Genomic DNA, 21810 nt, shown 5'->3' with positions numbered 1-21810 from the left:
AAGAACTTGCCTGGTATGAAAATAATACTTTGAAATTGAGTCTCGTTTTCGATTTCTTAACTTACTATTATCATATTGATAATCCAGTATCATTAAAAACCATTTCCCTTCTCCTTACACTCGCCAAGTTCTGATAGACCTGTATCAATAACAGACTATCTCCACTTGACCTCCACATTTGCATACAATCTAAATAAACACCTACTTAGCAAAGATATGCCTTTATCTGTTTAATGAGTGGTGCAATACTCAATCTAGAGGTTACATAGAAAACAGGCATGAATTTATTTATTTTTTGTCTCCATTTGAAAAGTTCCAATCAATTTTCTAAAGCTCTAATTGGTAAGAAGAAATGGTCTAGTAAAGATGACCTTTTATCAATACAGGGTCTGTCAGGCTCTGACAAGTGTCAGGAGAAGGAGGTGTTTTAGTCAGACTGATGGACAATCCTTTCGGGACACGAAGTTGCGACGGAAGACCTACTCGTTTCTTTGCAACGAGCTTGGCTCTAGTTTAATTATGTATTCCTGTATAATATACTTAGCAGTTGATATTCTATTTAACTCTTAAATGTTTAAAAACTACCCCTTTGTTGCCCCTCATGTGTACACAGTATATAACAGAAGAGACCAGAAAGACATTTAAAAATGTGCTGATCTCAGGTTTCGATCGGGTGCATTTTTGCATAACATAAGATATCTTTGATATTGGATAGCAGTGCCTCGCACACAACACTAAAAGGGACGTTATGAGCATGCATAACAGAGTGCTTCTTGTGATTTTGGGAACTTTCCTATTCACTATTGCTGAATCAAACGAAATTGTAAGTACAATTATGTATAGCAAATGAATACATGTATATATACAGCAACTATGATGTGCATTGAAAACATTTGTGTATGCTAAATACCAATTGTGCCTCTGTTTTTGTCTATCATTTACATATACTCTTTTACTCGTATACAAAAAGGGAACCACGATCAGAAATACATTTACATCATTCGGGCTTTTGATTAAATCATTTTGAATATTTTCATTCAAAAATCTTTAATTTCACGCTTAAGGAAGGAGTCTTCTCATTATCAAACATACCTCTTATAATAAGAAATTCATGAAATTTTGACACCGTCAAACGGATCATATTACCAAATGATTCTATCAGTTTAATCAAATTTGACCTTTTTGTTTTTCCATAAAGGTCAGGTCAAGGTCACTACCTTTTTCCTCAACATAAAGGATGATAGAAATAAGTGTAGCTCTTTGTAGTTCTGTAGACATTTGTTTAAGATTTGAAGATTCTATTCTTCAATGAAATGATAGAATTTCAGAATGTCTATCAGCTTATACTACTAAATTGGAATAAATATTTATACTAAAATTGATATTGCTTAGCCCGCATTTCCTCTAATTTTCTTAAATTTTGAAGAAATTTTGATCATTTTTTTATGCTTCCAATAATAAGATATTTCTGATTTTTATGTATAATGAAGACTTTATATAAAAATATAAATTGACTGAAAAGCTAATATATTGACCATTTAATAAGAGAGAAAAACTGATTTTAGTGATTTTTTCACAAAATCAATGTATAGAATGGGCCCTTTAAAAAGCTTATAAAAATTTAATTTGATAGGCAAACCATATTTTAATAACAAATTCTGAAACCCAAGTATCATATCATTGGTTCACATTAGTAAAAAATTCCAATATTAATGTTATTGTTTTTAAAATGCTAAAACAGACTCATTAACCTGCAGCAATTCTGAATTGCCAAACATGTGATATTTTCCTACGCCAATATTACGCCAAAAATATAGTCCTTGTTAGATTCTAAACATTGATCACCTTTTCTATGCCAAGTTGTAGGATAATAAAAAAGAAAGAAAAATATACCAATTTAATTTCATTCACCTTGATTTAATGAGCAAAGAATCAAATTTACGTTTGACAAGTCGAAAACCAGAAAAGACTTCTTCCTTAAGATACCGATTTCTATCAATCATGCTTTTTTCCTCTTAAAAATGGGGCTTTTCTGTGGAAGAAATGCATTAGATAGAATTTAAATTTTTTTCTTGGTATTGTGTAAACGACCCGTCTACCACGGTCTGATAAGCACTTCAAATGACTCATGTTGGTTAGTGTTGTAGCTGTAGTCGATTTTAGTGTAATGGTTGAACTGACGCATTGTTAACGACTTTTAAGGATATGTGAACCTGACATAAACAAGTTCATTGCGCAACGCGAACTGTCGTCTGACGATGAGCTGTCGTATTTCCACATCGACGGTTTTTTTGCTTAATTTAAGATTTAAAACAGTGAAATAAAATGTGCAAGTTTATGAATTTGCATACAATATCATTGATATCAACATTAACATCAAAAGGTTTTACTTTTTTAATCATTTACAAACTTAAAGTTTACGACATACTTGCGCCGATTTCCGGTAATTTCCCAAATCTCGATGTTAACAACGAGTCGGACTGACAAAACTGATGGATATTATTAGTGTATGACGAATATTGCGAACACAAACTGATGTCGGGTGTCATAAAAAGGGAATGGAAAAAAAGGACGAGACCATACACCAGTTCCCTGTGATCTAAACCTGCCATTTGCAAGCAGTAAGCATGGTAGGTGTCTTATCATGAATTGTGCTATTGTATTATGTTAACATTACAGAATATTATCCACGTGAAAACAATATCGCCTAGCCTATATGCAGAATAGCTACACAATAATCCTAATTTGTTCAAACATAAAAATTATTCATTGTTAATTCAGTCAGTGTTTGTAATTAAAATAATCACAATTTTAGTTCGAATTTTCTCAAATGAAATTAACCATGATAAATGGTAAGGTTAACCACATAGAGGGTCCTGAGTTAACTCTAGCATATGACAAGCTTATTTACCAACATTTACTCACAAAATATTTTTAGTGTAACACTTTCATGCACATTAGCTTGAACAGTATATTTGTATGGAAATAGGTTATATGTTTGTATTGATGATTTTTTTTAGCACATATAGTTCATAACATGAAGACTTACTCTTTTATTCACTATCAATAACTGATAATGTTGATTCTCTGTACTGTGAAAACATTTGAACAGCTGACTGATATTCACCTTTATTGAACTGTAAAAATCAAAATACAACAATTAGTATATCATGGTTTATCGGTTGATAGAATTGCTCACATCATATTTAAATTTCATGTGTTGTGTTTATTATTGTTACAAATTCTTATTTTTTCCCCATTATTTTCAAATCATGAAAACGTAAGATTTCTAAATACACACAGTTATATAAGATATATAAGATATTGTCAAGTTAAGTAACATTAATTTAAATTTTCAAGATTAGAATAAAATGTTGACAAGTTTCACCTGATATCAAATTTTTATATAGAATAATCCATTTATATAAGGTTCTGTCTGTCTATGTTGCATACACTTTCATAATATGCCTATATGAATTTTATTTTTCTACATGTAGCTTCTTAAAATCATCCTTTCATATAAGTCCTTCTTATATGTTTTAAGTAATAGTACCAGTAATATCAGGTTTTTTTTTAATACAGACTTTTCAAACCTCCAAGAGATGAGAACATCACTGGTATGTGTTAACGTGGTCATTCCTAATACAAGACACAAAGTGGAAAAATATAAGACTAATGTAAAGAACTGAAACCATGAGTGATGAAGAGAAGAGCTGATAATCAGATTATTGTCTCTCTTATGTTCATCCTGATAAAGCCTTTCCCGATTGATGCCCTGGATCATTTATTTGGTAATTTAAGGATGACAATATTTATTTGAACATTTATGATATAATAGACAATTAATAAGCAGCACAACATATCCTGAAATATGAAACTGGACCAAACCAGTGATAATCTACCATTTATGATTTATTACATTGACTTGGATTTGAAAACCATTTCTGAAACTCCAAAAGTCATGAATAATTTGGACATATAATTCATACAATTAAGAATTAGTATTGTAAAAGAATATATATTGTGTTAATGCATATGTTATAAGAAATACAATTGATAGATATCAAAAGTTGTTTATACTGACCAAGTGCAGTAATGAAGTTTGTAATGGCTATATACTGTTTACTGTTCATGTGGAGAAACTGGTTTTTAAAGTATATGTCTTATGTTTATAATTATGTTTAATTTGATGATTGCATAGTATATCAAATAATCATTTCTGTCTATTAGTGTCTATCTGTCCATCCATTTATCCGTCTGAAGTCTGTTTTATTTTATAACCCTGATGAGGTTACTGATGTAGATCAAGTTGAGATCATCATTATGACACTTATATACAACAAGCCTCACAGAAAATATCAGTCCTCTTAAATTACAGAGATTTTGAATGAGTTATGAATGTATGGTTGAGTAAATGATTTTTGTTTTGAAATGATTTTTGTGAATAAGAATATTTTTGTTATAACTTATCCTTATCTATATTTTTATCAGTTTTGCATGAAAAAAAATATACATATCCTAGTTAGGCCACACCAATATAATTTCTTGCTTGTCGGACATTAAGTGGAAAAGGGTACAAGCGGGCGAGCGATAAAATAATAAGATTATTATTTTTTGTAGCCGAAACTTTTAGGGGGTCCATAATGATATGATTTGTAAAGTTTTTTTTAAACAAGAGCATGCATGATCCGATGAAAAAGAAATTTAATTGGTGTGGCCTTCCACATTTTCTATATTTTAGTTCAAATTGAGGCTGAACCATTGTAATATATTACCCTGCATAATCATTCTGATAAAGTCTAAATCATACATTATAAATAGCATCAAGACCAATATGGGGATCAAGGAAGGGTTCAAAGTTCAAAGGAATTATAGGATTGCATACAATCATGTATATACATAAGGACAAATCATAAATCATTTCAGAATCTGCAGTGTTGTTTAGTCCAATCAGATAATATGATTTTAAAGAATTCTCATGATTAAGTATCAAATTTCATTTTATACCTGTAATCATTTGAAAGATTCTCCTATTTTCCGACACCCATTTTAATGCAATACCTTGCATATCAGACAAAACTTTTAAAGATTGATAGAGGAAATTCAAATTAATTACAATCAGTATATGATTTTTATGAAACCTGTGATTTATTTGGTTTGATTGTATTTTAAATCTTTCAACAAAGGATTAATAAAGATCGTGTGTATTAAAGTTTTCATGCATGTTTTTCTTTTTTGTGTACAAAGACTAGAGTTTCTTGATTATATCAGATGCACAACTATGACACTCTGTTAATTACCATTAAAATAAACTCTTTAGGAAGTGAAAAAATTGTTAGATTAAAAAATCATTTTCTCTTTATATGATTGGTTTTTAGAAATACAACCATTTATGGCAGTGTTGACTTTCATGAAGCGCGCAGAGTGATTTTTTGTAAAAGTCAGATCAGAGGAAATTCGGATTTTCAGCCTTTTTAATTCAATTAGTTGTAGTATTTACAACACAACTCCATTGATTTTGTTCTACAAAAACTTATGCAGGTTCACAGTATAACTAGTTGAAAGAAATTGCCATTTAAAACTGAATTATACGTCTTTTTTAACAGCATGTAGGGTTTGTAGCATCTATTTCAATAGAGGTCAGAGGAAATTCAGACATTATTATCTTTTTTTCTAATTCACCAACATGCCAATTATTGATTACTAATTCTTTGCTATTTATCATTTCTTCAAAATATCATTTAAAAAATAATACTGTTATTATAGGAAATAGTATTTTTTGCAATTTTTCTAGCTCTGGTCACGTCAAAAAATGTCACTTTTTTAGTGGTCAGAGGAAATTCAAACTAAAATAGCGGATTAAATAAAAGGAATTCTTATAATCCATTTTTAGATATATAGAGTATTTTATTAACCTTTTTAATATTTTTGTGAGAAAATGTTTCTAGTTAATTGTAAATATGTCTTTTATGACATTTTTAATTTGCATTTAAGTTTTTTTTTCTCGTTCTAATTTTTTGAACATGGGTAAGTTTGAAGGTCGTTGCCATGGAAACGAACTCACGAACATATGCTTAAAATGTCTTTTTTGACAAAAACAAATCGATTAGAGTCTGTTTAAACAATTTTTTCAATTATTCAATTAGTTTCATGTCAGGTTCACATATCCTTAAAGACAGTGGATTTCATATTTGACCTTGTTATTTAAATGAAAAAAAATTGTATTTTAAAATTAGCAGATCGTTTAATACTCATTTACATATCACTTGACATTGTTATTCGCCAAAATGTATCAAACTGAGAACAGTAATAGCATCAACACACCATGGAAAAAAAATCAATGGAAAATGAAAAAAATTCGTCTAAAATTGAACATTATTTTGAAAAATTCGCCTGTACAGGGTGAAGTTCTTTTTTTCTCCTTTCACATATGCTTAGATTTTTATAAATTGACTGATAGTTCAAAAGAAATGTACCTAATTGGGCTTGTGTTCAATAGAACGTACTTTTGTTTAAATGATTAAACGATAAAATTCGTCTCCTATACTCGCTTTGCCAAAAAAAAAAAAAATTAATACATCGCGTTGTATCATGCTAATTTTTTTATCTTATACCTCTACTGCTGCTCTTTTATAGTCCCAGTATACCACATTTATTGTATTTTGCTACAAAATCACTACCGTTTAACATTACGTTTGAAAATTCTTCTTTTTTTTTTTTACCATGTAAATGGTAAAATCCAAAATATACAATGTGCGATGTCCGGAAAATTGGCAGGCAAATTCAAATGTAGAAATAGTGTAAATGCTTTAAAATTTCCTATTTAATTGATATTTTGTTGATTAAACTACGTATACATGTACATGTTAAAATGGTTTGGTATGTATATATATGCGTTTTTCCTCTGCAGATTATTTTTAAATAACTTAAAATCGACGCAAAGCAGATCCACTTCACGGCTGTTACTGTACTTGTAAGTTGCAAGTATATGGGACGAGTTTTTACTGTGACCTGGCCGTAGCCTATTAGGCTCATTACTTTAAAAACTTTTAGATGGAATTGGAAACTTGATGTGTACGAGGATTGAAATCTGCAGTTCACCTTTGATATGAAGAAAGGATAAAATGTCTTCCATATGTTTTTTTAATCTATAATTAAAAAAAAATATTAAGACAACATATATCTTAAATATTTAGTTCATGCAAAATGAAACCGAAAATTAAGGAAATTATTTATTAATTTATTATTTACATTTTACTGGGATCCGTATCTCGCATCATCCTTAAAGAGCAATCCCTAATTTGACCCCCCCCCCCCGCCATAAGAAAAAAATAACAAACAAAAAAGGAGCATCTCAGTCGATTTTCTTTCCGGATGCGACGTATTTTTTCCCCCCGATATTTCAACCACTTAACGATCATGCTAGTCGCAAGATAGATTTTAATTCAAATCTGAAGAAAAATGATTTGTCTACATGTTATATTCCCTAATATTATAACAATACGAAAAATACCGATCACCAAGTGAAGTTATACCTGACTGATGCCAATTTTAAATAAGGATATAAGCAATAGGAATCATGAGATATACAATTTACGGAAAAACACATGTACAAACATTTTATTTTCTATTCTTACGAAAGACGATCAACGACATGATTTGAAATATCAAGTCAATCTGTTTCACCATGTACGTACATGAACCTCGTTGCATTATACAAAGGACGTAGGTCTTTCTTTGGATGACTTAATCAATTCTCATCAAATATGTTACAATTTTAAAAAAAAATACTTACTTAAATGATTAGAATAGAAACCGATTGTTATAATTGTCACAATTAATATATGTATTAAATTTCTTTTCTTTACTTAATGTTCAACAGTGCGTATGGCTGATAGAACGTAATGCTGTAAGTGAAAATAAGTACAATGGTAAATATTTCCATCTACCATGTATAATTTCCTCTTTTTCTTACGGGAAAATATAGTCAATTCATAGCTGTATAGAAACAGCTAAACTGAAATTTACACACCCCATTTATCGATTGGTCGAAATCTACAGCGGCTGAAAGTGACAGGACTGAAATTGACACGCCCTGTTTATCGATTGGTCTGAATCTACAGCGACATAAGTAAACTCACGGACTGCACGAAGTAATCATGATGATGCCAGACTTAAAGTCCCACAAGAGACGATTTGGCTGTTTCTTTTAGCTAACGTACTTATGTACATTAACAGTAATTTAGTGAATTTTACTAACTTTTCATAACCAATTTATTAATTAGTTAAAGAAAAATGTTAATATAAACAATAAAATGCTTTCTTTGATGATTCATGCGGATTATGAAGGTATAGCGATCATTGCAGGAAAAATTAACATATGTATGTTTCCTGCAATGTCGCTACCTTCATATCCCGAATGAATCACCAAAGAAAGCATTTTATTGTTTAAATGTTTTGATAAGTCACGTAGTTTTCTAGATTTTGAGCATTTAGTAACCAGATTCTGGAATAGGTCTGATTGACCAATGACGGACAACTTTAAAATCGTTAGTATGCAAGCGTTACTAACTTCATGCACTATATAAGCGTAAGTCCCGCTATACCAGAGATTCTTCCCTTTTGGGCAATAGTTTTCATGTATCATATCGCATTCTTGATCTTGAAAGACTCGATATTCCATTAGATATCTTAAGTCCTGAATACCTAGTTAGAACACTGTTAAATATATTATTGTAATATGTCATATGCATTAAAACATAAATTAATATAAATGGAAACATCTTAAATTATTTTTTTTGAAATTTAGTAAAATGAGTAGTATTTGTCTTTTGTCAACGAGTAAATGTTTATATGTGTGTGTGTGTGCGTGCGTGCGTGCGTGTGTTGTGTTGTGGTGTACTGTACATGTGTTCTTTTGCTTTCTTTCCTTATATCATATAAATGTACGAATCCAGATTTTATTATTTCTCGAACAACACTGTGACAAAAAATACACCACCTTTCAATATGTTCTGAGAAATTCATGCGAAGTTTATTAGTGATATTTTCAGGTACGGCTGTCATACATAAATATAGATTTACGACACCAATTGTTTTACCCTCTCATCATTCAAAATAATTTAAAATCACTTGCAATACTGTAGATTTCTGCTTCAATTTAAAAGAAGCATATATCGCGGATTTTAAAATATCGCTTTTATATTCATTGTTCAGACATATGTAAACCAAAGGAAATAATGAAAAATATTCGGCCTTTATTGATTATATTCTCGCGATTTGATGCAAAACGTAATAACGTAATCTTAAAAATCGATCATCAACAGTACATCTTAGCATTAAATTCATATTTATGAATGTCGTCGGTCTTATAACACACCTAAGCTTTGCACACAAATTAGATATCGCACGTTAGCGCCGTATAAAACCTTCCCGCACAGCCTTGGTGTGTTATAGGACAAACGGCATAAAAAAACCATTTAATGCTTATATTTTCACATTCATTTGTATAAAATATCTGTGTATTTTCGCTTAAAGAATTTATTTGCCCTCACCTAGGGATAGGAAACAAACATACAACAGCCAACATGAAACTTAATGCGTTTCCGTGATAAAAAATAAAGTCCCAGAAAGTTTGTCAAGGAAAATGTTTTTTTTAACGAATAGATATGATAAAACGATTATTATATTTCATAGTACATACCAAATTGGTTAAGTAAATTTGATTTTTTTATATTACAATAATAAATATATTCAAAACGCGTGCTGAAGTTTAAAGTGGTTCGTTCCTCTTTTTTGGGGTAACTATTTTTTGTCACCTCTAGTCTATAAATATTTCGCATCATATGTCAATAAGTATATTTACATTTTACAATGCCAAATTAACCATATTAAATAAAATTGCACATTTACAGAGTTTTGTAGAGAACTATATTTTTGGCGAAAGGTTTTCAAGAAATAAATGAACAATTTTCATAATTAATAGTTTAAGAGTACGGCTATTTTAGTTTTATAACTCTCAGCACAGACCAAAAATTCAGGATAGTTTGTGTATTACAATATATTCATGTTGTTCTGAAAAATATATTTGAACACTATTTTGATGTTTCTATCGATATATTTTGGCATATATAGATTATATTTTGTTCAGGTCAAGAAAAAGATCAATTCAAATTTTTGCCTAAATTAGCTTTGTTCATGCAATATCTTTTTTTTTTTATGTGACCCCTAATTTTTCTTAAAATTTAACACGAGACATTAAATGTTTGTCAAGTTATAAACAAATATTTGGAAATACCTTTTTATTTGCGTTCAAATTTAATTACTCCATAACTTCCTTACAATCTTAACATCTGCTGTTGTGTTTATTATGTTTTTGGGAGTTGATTTTAATCAACTCTCCTATGCAGTTACTCTGGCAAACCAAAAGTGAAACAGTGTTTGAACCTAAGCACAAATCATCAACGATGACAAGATTTAGTTCTTGAAAATAATCGATAAATTCGATGTAATGTAATTTAAAGAATTAGTTTTTAAGAAACTTATGTATGAATACCTTGGAAATAGTCAGATGTTAAATAGTACGAACAATTTAGATACTTTTCGCAGTCGTATGTATTCATACGCCAAAGTTCAATAAAGTCTCGTTCAACCATAGGGTGTCTCCGTAAATCTCCGACAAGCAGAGAGTCGTTCTATATTTAGAGGTAGCGTCATCAAGCTATCATGTGACCTGGTGTACACATTCTCTAGCTTGTTGGATATTAACGGAGACAGCCGAACATCTGGTTAAACGAGACTAGAGTTCATTACTGCTTGGATCCATACATTTTTTTGAATATTTCGATTACTTATATATAGTTTGATGGAATCAATTATATCTTTAATCATTACAAAACACGATTCATACGGGGTTTTCTCAAAATTCTTGTCGGAAAAGTCCGAGATTTCAGATTATTAAAATTTGCATAATTTAAAGACAGATTATAAACTACTTGCCAAGCAAAGTAACATGCGTTGATTTTAAAATGAATAATAATCGATAAAATCAACTCCCGTTAGTACTTCAGTACTTTGATTATATTATGCATTTGAACCATCAGTAAGGCAAGGATTACGAAACTTTGACTTATATATTTCTTTTATAGTCACTGCATGTGTTCAACTTCATATCGTATCAAAATCATAATTAAACAATAGTGTGACCGAGTAAATAATAAAGGTAAGGTTCTTTGTTCAAGGTGTATGATTTGTACAAAAAGGTGATTCGGTAAATAAATATAAACACATAAAAATACATATACAATTTATGCACAATATCTCATTACGGGTTAAATAAACCTTTAAACTTTATTATAATCTTAGTTTACTTTATGTAGACAATAAGAATAGTTATACGTAATATAAATTAATAAATACCCTGTGCGAGGTGTTGGTGTACAAAATTGCCGGACCCACAGTGAAACAAAATCAAAAGTTACCGGGTTTTATAATCATAAAAATGATCTGATTCGATAGCCAATGGGAAGAACGGCCAATAGAAAAGTAAAGAAAGTGTTCACCAACTCAATCCACCTGCGTACAAGAACTAGCGTAGCTTAATTCATAATTATATATTGTAAATGTGAACCCATATGCATTTGAAAGTAACAAATTTTGTTGTATAATAAATAATTGATAAATTTTAATCTGCCAACAATAGTTTAAACTATTATGATATCTTTGAAATCTTCAAATAATGAATATCCATGCTAACTTTAAGCTGTATTTTCAGGAAAATTATCATTTCTGTTTGGGGCCCCAAATGTCCAAAACTGGCACGTGACTTGGTTTGCAAATAGAATAAATGAGCATTGTAGGTCCCAATCTTTATATTCAAGTGGTTTCGGTATGATTGACATAACTAGTATTTCAGGTGCCAACTTTCTTAAACATGCGCCGTTCACAGGCTTGGTAATTTTTTATAGGAAATTGATCGTTGCAGGTTTGCAATGCAAAAATAAGGGGAAATACACAATGAAAGTAAATATATTCAAATAAAAAAAAATAATAATAAACCAAACAAAATTGAAAAAAAGCCCAATTACCTAGCCCCACCCCTCCATAAAAATATATATATATATATATATATATTTCAGTGTTTTAACTGTGGGGGTAGGAGATCTGTTCAAAGAAATAAAAATATTGTTTTTTAAATAAATCATACATATGGTCAATTTTTTCTTTTTTTTTCTTTTTAAATTGTTTTATTTTTTTCATGAATACTAGTAAATAAAAATGAGTATAATAATCTTGCAGAAAAGGCTTGATGGTTACAAGTTCCCTGTATACTCAACACCATTTTGTCCCAGAAATGAATCAGAGTGGAGCAAGAGATCATCATTTCTCAACTGTAACAAGACTAATGGTTACACGTGTTTACCAAACGAAAACTTTACGGAACTGTTAGAGTTTTGTTATAATCAACCTTGGATTTTGATTGAAGAAGGTAAAGCGTATTTAATGCCTAGTATCAAGACTTGTATATGATCGCAAAGTATATACGGATAGCTCGTTCAAAATCAATTTCTGCAAAAAACTGGGAGGTGATCTGAAATGTCATAGTTGAATTCTGAACACATTTCTTTGTACACAATTTCCGGGTTTAGACATTTCGATACAAAAATAAAGTCATATAAAGTTTTGGAATTTCCATCTTTTGATTGATAAGAAAACACTTAATAGAATTCAAGCGTATTACCTAAGTTTCGCTCAGTGACGCAATCAGCTAGTAGTAAATTGAAATGTTGACCTGTACCAGTCAAAATGACATAAAGGTCAAAGGTCAATGTCAAACAAAAAAATTGCACATATAAGTTTTTGACTTTTTGGGTAAAGTAACGCAGAGAAAAATGTTTAATTAATTATATTGAAACAAAACATAAAACATAATGAGGTGGAAAGACCTCTTATTGTTCGAGAACAATTAGTCTATTAGTTATATAAGCATTTATTTAGACTAATCAAAAAGCTTTAAAATACCTATTTTGCAGTTAAAACAATTTCATTTTTTTTTCAAAAAATCAAATTTTTAAAAAAAGCTGACAATGAACTTTCTTTTAAACTATATTTTAACAAAGATTACTTATATATCTACAAAAAAAATAGTGGTGTGTCGAGGAACCTTAACACACAAACATATCAACGTTAAAATGCATTAGGAAAAAAACCGCAAAAGGTAAGCAAAATCACTTGGAATCCTGAAGCACGGTCCATTCTTACTATTTTCATAATATTCTGTGTAGAGTAATCTCCAATTTCCTATCTTCTCGTATTGCATAACTCAAATGAGCCATCTTGCCATTCATAGATCAGCTAGCATATTTTCTTTATACATATATTAATTTTGAAGCAGGCATAGATCACCAACGTAATGACACCTTAATGTTTTGATGAAGAAGGTCATATTTTCTTTGATCTGTTTTAGGTTATTGCTTATATCTGCAGAAAAAAGGTTCATACGTTGATTCATACAACTGTCGTCACTTTTTACATGGATGCCACAATACCTCCTATCAAAGCATAAGAATCTTTGAATGTAAGTGGTATAGTTCTAGCATGTTACATTCTCTATAGAATTATATAATGAATCAAAATGAAGACTAATCAGTTAATGGAATTATATGTGATATCTGACATAAGCTTGTTGGTTTAATGTTCTTTTGGTTTTAATAGTCCAATTTTATTGAGAAACAGATTCGAGATCATTTTCCTTGTTCAAAATGTTAAAACAACAAATGACTTACAATAATACTATATCATTTTGTTGAAATTTTATTTTTAGTATTTTCCAAACAAAAAAAATCTTCATAGTTGGCTCCTAGACCCCCCCCCCCCCCCCGGGATTACAAAAAAACCACCATTACTGAGTCTACTATGGACCTTATATATATAATAATAATAATAATTATGAAATATTCTCTTTTCCACGAATCCTCGCTTTACCTTTCGTACTTAGACCGGATGGAACTTTACTGTTATGAAGATTAAAATGTATTTTACAGACCCAGCTTGCATATCTATCGGTAATGGTTGTTTTCTGGCTGAACCATCTTGTAAAAGGTAAGATTTGCCTTACATAAATGAAAATTGTTTTTTTTTAATTCAAAATCACGTTATCAACAAACGGCTGTGAAAATACATGAAGGTCGGGGCATGATCAAATCTATAAAGCCTGACGATTTTTATAATATGTTTCATCATGCCCCGAGCATAAATATGTTTCCTTATATGAACCTTTAAATAGCGAAAACGTTTTATTTTGTGTGAATTTTTCGGCACAATGATAATAGCATGCGCTCATCGCTCGCAGGTTTGTAAAAGCTGCCCGATTGTTTTCACAGCAATACATAGAAAGCCATTTGTCTTTACTTCACAAGATATGACATCATAAAAACATTGGACGTTACGATCTGCAGTTTTTGGTCGTTCTCAGGGAATGTATTGTAACGTAATATAAGTGGGTTTTTTAACACTATAAAACCGCTTGATTCCTTAACAAAGACACAGTTCTAAACAAAAATATACTTACATGTAATTCAAAATTATCAATATTGAGTATAAAAACATCAGTAGTAGTAAGGCTTCGTATTAGATAGACTATTTATAAATAAATGGCTTGGAGTCTACCCCTGCGACGTCTAAACTCATGAATGAAAACATTTTGATGCTTGAAAAAAAACAGCTTGGTGCAGTTGAAAGATCAGAACACTGTTAAGAATATTTTAACTTGAAATTGGGAGAGATAAAAAAAAGTACTAATGTAAATCATGCTGGAAAGGGAGGAGGGGGCTAACAATTGATCTAATTTTGTTTGTAAATAGAGCCTAAAAGAAATGATAATGTGTTTAATTTTGAGGATGGTGTGAAAAGTATTGACAATATCTCAAATACATGCAAAACGAAATATTTATATGACCCCAGTAAATACTGCAAAATAAATTACTCATGGAATGAATTTTCATCAACATATTTTTAATTTAAAGTCATAACCAATTGCAATTTATAAAGATCATTTGCGGTGTTAAAATACGCATGTCTCGAAGAACATACGATGTCGTCACAAAAATGCGTCAAAGGTTAGGCAAGGAGTGTTTGTAGTCAAGAGACTATTATGCAAAGTTACAGAACCCAAAACTACAATAGTGCTTTGTCTAGTGTTTCAAGAAGTGCACCGTCAGCTAGAGGTCTGATAGAAATTCTTGAATGTAAAAATCGTGAAGAAGAAAAAAGACAAGTTTGTGCAGGTTTTTATTTCAAAAATGAGTAGTTCTTACGTTAGTGGCGATCGTGCTTATAATGGTGATAGTAGTAATTAACTGAGTATTATGAGCATGAATCACAAACGCAGACACAAAGTAACCATGACCATAATCATGATGCAGCGGTATTAGATTAGCTTGATTCTGATCTTCAAAACTTAAAAAAAATATAAATATTGTCAAATTACTAAGCATTTGTTTTTATAATTAAAACCAAGTGTGCTGGTATTGTGACATTGTATGCTCTCGTTTCACATGCAAAAAACTGCAAACTTCCAAGAGCATTTAAACTCGCTTATTAATTTGAAATCATTTGCAAGCGTATTAGCCAGTCAATAAACGGATACCCATACTTAACCTCACAATTTGGAGTAAACACAAATAGTGCATCTCAGACTACCCGAGTACCCCTTAACATTTGTTCATGGTGACAATATTTTAAACCGTACCAAAAGTGCCGAGATGGGCAAAAATCAAAAAATCCCCAGAAGTGACAGCAAACCATACACTGATGACGAAAATCAGTTACAGCATCAACCCAAGAGTGAAAATCACGATATCCGAAAAACACAAGCTCTGTCACAGTAACAACAACTAGTGCTCAGTCTTCTATCAACCTGCATTCCATTCACCTTTAGTTAATGATAGTGCTCAATCTAGCAATAAAAACAACGAATTTCGAGGAGTGAACTACAAACGAAATTCGAGATAGTTTCTCTCCGGTAGATCGTGTATCACCAAAGGATGGAGTATTCAATTACATTGAAACAAACGGTGTCAAAGTTACGCACATGATTTTATTCAAACCCCGATCTACCCGCTCACAGCTGACCGCCATAATCAACGTTCCACTTGATCAAGCAGATTAGAGCAGAGCCTTTGGCCGTCGGGTGTAAAGTGTCGCAAGTGGCTCAGTACCCGAGACTGGGAAGCACGTCGGAACGCAAGCGATTGACACGATGATGAGTCAAATTCTCGGAGCGAAAACGGACGTAAAATGCGCGACTGTGATTGGTCCTCCAGTCGTCACAGAAAAAACGCATACCGAGACTAACTGTGACTATAAATTAGACATTGCTATATTACAACTATGAATATATTTTTTGTGACACTTGTGTTTTCTGCATTACTCCTTGCTTGTATAATGTCAGGGGCGCTATGTTGTTTACAATACGTATGTGAAATCTTTAGATGACATACAACGCGATGTTGCTATTGTTTCAGAACACGAGTTGTAAGACATTCTTACTGCCAAAATGTATTTAGATTCAATACACGAAAACTGTTTTAGTTTTGTAAAAGTAGACAACAATACTGATAGGACTGCTAACAATATGTGCTTCATTGGCAAGGGTGGTGTTGCATATTTTTAAAAAAAAAAAAAAATAGCTGATGTATTCAAGCAATGAAATACCTTGTCTTGAATCATCAAGTCGTGTTATTAGCTAGTGTCCAGATTAAAACCTCCGGAGGTAACATGTATGTTTTTTTATGTCTGCTGACAACAATTGATGCTTTATATATATATATATATATATATATATATATATATATATATATATATATATATACATGTACATCAAACACTTGGGAGGGGGGCTTGTTCAATACTATTTTTTTAAATTCGAATAAGACGTTTTTAATCATCTTTGTGATAATAGCTTAAATAGGAGTTGTATTAGCAGAAACCATACACATCCTGTGAAAGCACAAACCTTGATTGCCTTTATCACAAGATGTTGTATTTGTATACCTAGTGTAAATTTGTACATTTAAGTTGAACAAAATACCGTTATTCTCAAATGCACAATGCTTGATTATATCTTGCCTTACAAAGTTTTTGTAAGTAATCTTATTAGTAACAAATTTTTCGAAGAGGCTCGGATACAAATTACATCAGATCACTTGCCAGTGCTTCCTGAATTTAGTTATACCCGCACTTTCTAAAGAAAGTTCGGGTATATTGTTGTTACCCTGTTCCGTCCGTCCGTCCGTCTGCCACGTTTAACTTTCACAAACTGCTCTTACATCTTATAAACCAGCAAACTGAACTCTTGGAGTTTGATTTGGGGTATCATATTTGTCACAACTGACCTGTTGTGATGGGTTCTTTAAACATTTACCCCTTATGAAATCATATGGATGACTCTTGTTTTCCAATAAACAACAACAATATGAAAAAAATAAACAATAAATTTATCTACATATGTACAAAGAAATTATAATCATAGTTCTCAACGGGCCTCATAATCTCGTGCGTCTTTCTACCACGTTCCACCACTTTCCACCACGTTCCACCACGATCCACCACGCTCCACCACGCTCCACCACGCTCCACCAAAATCCACCCCGTCCCCTCAGGTTAACAATAACTTAAGAATTATAAAATTGGTCACCTACAATTAACACACAATTTTCTAATAAATCATTACAAACATAAGTTTTATGCAAACCCACTAATGGCTACTATAGCTTTAAAAACAAGTAAATTAACGACATTATAATACACACAGTAATACGTTCTTGTTCTTGTAGGTGAATATGATCAAATACGTACCAGACAATTTATGTACTAAATAACAATACAATTCATCCGCCGACAAACAATATCGTAAAGTTACACTTACTGAGTTGTGGCAATAAAAATACAAATGTAAGCAATCAGGTCTCGCAACGCCAGCGCCAACAAAATCCACACAGGCTACATGTTCCCTAGATCACACAGCAGGGGAGACACAAGAGACACACCCAAGTTCACACAGCAAGGGCTTAACATACACGAAAATACTGCTCGGCGTCCAGACCTCTTCTCCCAAAAGTCAGCCCACGTCCCATATATATAGTCATCAAAACTAACCAAACAAGTTTTCCTACTCTAGATACTAAATATAGCGACATCCGGCAACACCCCTCATAAGCTTCTACGTAAACCTGCCAAACAGGTTCGAAGAGAATCCCAATCTAAACATAGTAACATCGAGAACGGAACAACCCAGTGACCAATAAAGCGTAAATAAATGAACGATAACTTAGATCTATAAACGATAACTCTTACATTAAATATAGTAGACAAATATAGAACCAATTATAATAAAAAAATACATCATTGGCATAATGTCTATTGTGACAATACCTCCGATCCGAAGACACAAAATACAATTTTGTGAAAAACCTACTAAAAACTATGTACACACACTGCAAATTACTCTGGAAAAACACGACTGAGAAAATCAGCCCCAATATTATCCACACCTTTGATAACTTCTGTTCTAAAATTGAACGCTTGTAGAAAAAGAGACCATCTCATCAATCTACCGTTGGATGCCTTAATCTTCTGTAAATGTAACAATGGTCTATGGTCAGTCTCTAGAACAAATAATCTACCATATAAATATGGATGGAATTTCTTTAAAGCCCATACAATGGCGAGACACTCTTTCTCAACTACCGAATAACGCTGTTCTCTGTCTAGCTGTTTCTGGCTTGCATATGCAACAGGATATTTGCGTACGTCATGCTCCTGCAGTAACACTGCGCCAATGCCATGGTTAGATGCGTCTGTTCTCAAGATAAATGGTTTCGTCAAATCTGGTAATCTGAGAATTGGACTAAAAAGTAACATGGATTTTAAACGCTTGAATGAATTTTCCTGTTCAATTTTCCATTCAAATTTGTTTGGAACACCTTTCTTTGTTAGATCAGTTAAAGGAGCAGCAATTGTAGAAAAATTGGGAACAAATTTCCGATAATATCCTATCAGACCAAGGAAAGATCTAACCTGCTTCTTCGTTTCTGGTCTAGGTGCTTCTTCGATTGCTTCCAGTTTCTCGGTGGATGGTTGTATCGTCCCTCCTCCAACAATATGGCCTAAATACTGTAGTCTTGTCTGCGCTATCTCACATTTCGATGGATTGGCAGTCAACTTCGCCTTCCGTAGTCTATCCAACACATTTTTAAGTTCTGCAATATGTTCTTCAAAAGTTTCTGTATGAATAAGAATGTCATCAACAAAACTGTCAGTGTGATCTAAACCTTTTAAAACTTTCCGCATGAGCCTGTTAAAGGTTGCTGGACTATCAGACATCCCGAACGGCATTACCTTGAATCTGTATAGCCCATCTGGTGTTAAGAAAGATGTTAAATCTTTATCTTGTTCTTTCATAGGAATTTGCCAATACCCTTTACACAAATCGAGTTTAGAAAAGAAACGACTGTTACTGATTTTTGTCATAATTTCATCAGGATCTGGCATTGGTTCAGGGTCAAAAATAGTTACCTTATTCAAGTTACGAAAATCCACGCAGATTCTCTTGCTACCATCGGACTTCTGCGCAACAACAATCGAACTAGCGTAAGGTGACTCTGATGGTTCAATAATGTCCATATCTATCATATTCTGAATTTCCGCTCGAACTGCGCTCCTGACTGCATACGGAATCTGATATGGTCTGTTCCTGATTGGTTCCTTCGTAGTTAGATGAACCTCATGCTGAATAAGATCAGTCCTACCAGGTAAATCTGTCAAAACATCCTGAAATTCATTCAAAACAGTGTTTATGGATTCAAGTTGATCTGATGCCAGTGAGCAATTTACCTTAACATCTGCAAATGATTCTGTCGCTTTCATAGGGAGAAGATGTAACAAATGATCATTACTAGAATCCTCCGTCTCCTCTGATTCCAAAACAACACATGATGCAAGCGGTATTCTTGAGTGTGGCATTTGTTCTTCTCGAACATAATATTTCTTCAATAGATTCACATGAAATAAGCGAAGTCGTCCATTCATATCGATCTTGTAATCAGTTTGTCCTACCCTCTCGACAACTTTGAAAGGTCCTTTCCACTGCATTAAAAGTTTGTTATTATCAGTTGGAAGTAAAAGGAGAACGAAATCACCAACCTTGAAATATCGAGACTTTGCCTTTTTATCATAGTTTTTCTTGTAGCGTTCCTTGGATTTCTGTAGTTCTTCATGAGCCAGTTCACACGTTCTTGCCAATCTTTCCTTAAGGTCCAATACATACTGGTAAGTAGTTTTCACTTCAGGGTCGTTCTCTTCCTTCGTCCACAAATCCTTCAAAACTGCCATCGGTCCTCTAACACTTCGTGCATAAACAAGATCAAATGGAGAAAATTTAGTACTTTCTTGAGGAACTTCTCGATAAGCGAATAATAATGCGGGTAAGTATCTATCCCAATCTTTTGGTCTCTCAGAACTCATTTTTCTTAACATTGATTTCAAGGTACCATTAAACTTTTCCACTAGTCCATTACAAGCTGGGTGATATGGAGTTGTTACCAATTGCTTAAACGACAACAGTCGACCCACCTCTTTCATTACATTAGAAGTAAAATTGCGTACCCATGTCTGACAGAACTTCCCTTGGAATGCCAACTCTGCTAAAAATTTCCACCAATGCTTCTGCTACTGTCTCTGTATCAATGTTCTTCAATGCAGCTGCTTCTGGATATCTAGAACTGTAATCTACAACAGTCAATATATATCTATTTCCTTTGTCAGTTATTGGATATAATGGACCTACCAAGTCTACAGCAACACGTTCAAATGGCGTGTCGATAATCGGCATCTCATTCAAAGGTACTTTAATCACTTTGCCTCTAGGGAATGTTCTTTGACATACATCACATGACTGGCAATATCTCGTCACATCTCCCTGTATCCCCGGCCAATAGAAATTCGAAAGGATCCGATCTAGGGTCTTCTTAGTCCCCAAATGCCCTCCTAAGATACTATCATGCGCAATCTTCATGACTTTCGTTCGTAAAGGTTCTGGAACAACAAGTTGCTTATAATGTTTTGTATCACTAACCTTTGTTGAATGATAGTGTCTGTACAACAGTCCTCTATCGACGCTAAACCAAGTCTCAATGTAATCACCGATCGTTTTCTTCCTTCCTGACGCTGCATGTTCGTGGTATACGTTCAGGGATGCATCTTCCATCTGAAGTTGTTTCATCTGGTCTAATGTCAAATCAGCATCTACTAAACCTGTCACATTTAGTTTCTTCATACCTTGGTTTTCTTTCTTCTTTTGAGCTCTAGTCTGCACTGCTTGGAGAACTTGACTGCACTCGTTCCTTTCTTCTTTTCTGCACCACTGAAGATCTGGATCATTCTGATTTCTGACTCCATCAATGTTACCTAGGATAAGATCATAAACAGGTTCTTTCATGCATAATGCTTTGACATTACCAGTGAAATAGGGAGTATCCACATAAATGGATGCCTCTTCTACGTTCCGTACTGTACCATCAATCAAAACACATATCTGCACTTCTCCAGTCAGCTGATCATCTGTGACTAAATCTCTCTTCACAACTACTCCACTACAGCCAGTGTCTCTTAAAACTTTAATCAGATTTCCACCAACATAACCCATTTGAACAGGCATATTTTCACATACCTTGCATACTCCTCCAAGTACAGGCAAAATGTGTCCACAAGCAAGTTTTACCTGTCCATCTGTGACACAACACTCCAACAATT

General features: G+C 32.6%; 1 protein-coding gene across 1 annotated transcript in view; it reads left to right on the top strand.

Moving 5' to 3' along the window:
• Positions 1-740: 740 nt before the first annotated feature.
• Positions 741-21810, top strand: part of LOC128174033 (uncharacterized) — a 60395-nt gene continuing 39325 nt past the window's right edge. Inside the window, exons 1-4 of the mRNA XM_052839677.1 lie at positions 741-823; positions 12298-12487; positions 13466-13576; positions 14043-14100. Coding sequence (XP_052695637.1) covers positions 749-823; positions 12298-12487; positions 13466-13576; positions 14043-14100 — 434 coding nt within the window. The 5' untranslated portion in view covers positions 741-748. The remainder of the gene's footprint in view (positions 824-12297; positions 12488-13465; positions 13577-14042; positions 14101-21810) is intronic.

Source organism: Crassostrea angulata, chromosome 2 (genome assembly GCF_025612915.1).
Source record: "Crassostrea angulata isolate pt1a10 chromosome 2, ASM2561291v2, whole genome shotgun sequence".
NCBI lineage: Eukaryota > Metazoa > Mollusca > Bivalvia > Ostreida > Ostreidae > Magallana > Magallana angulata.
The sequence above is the reverse complement of the archived record's forward strand: the minus strand, read 5'-3'. Positions and strand labels throughout refer to the sequence as shown.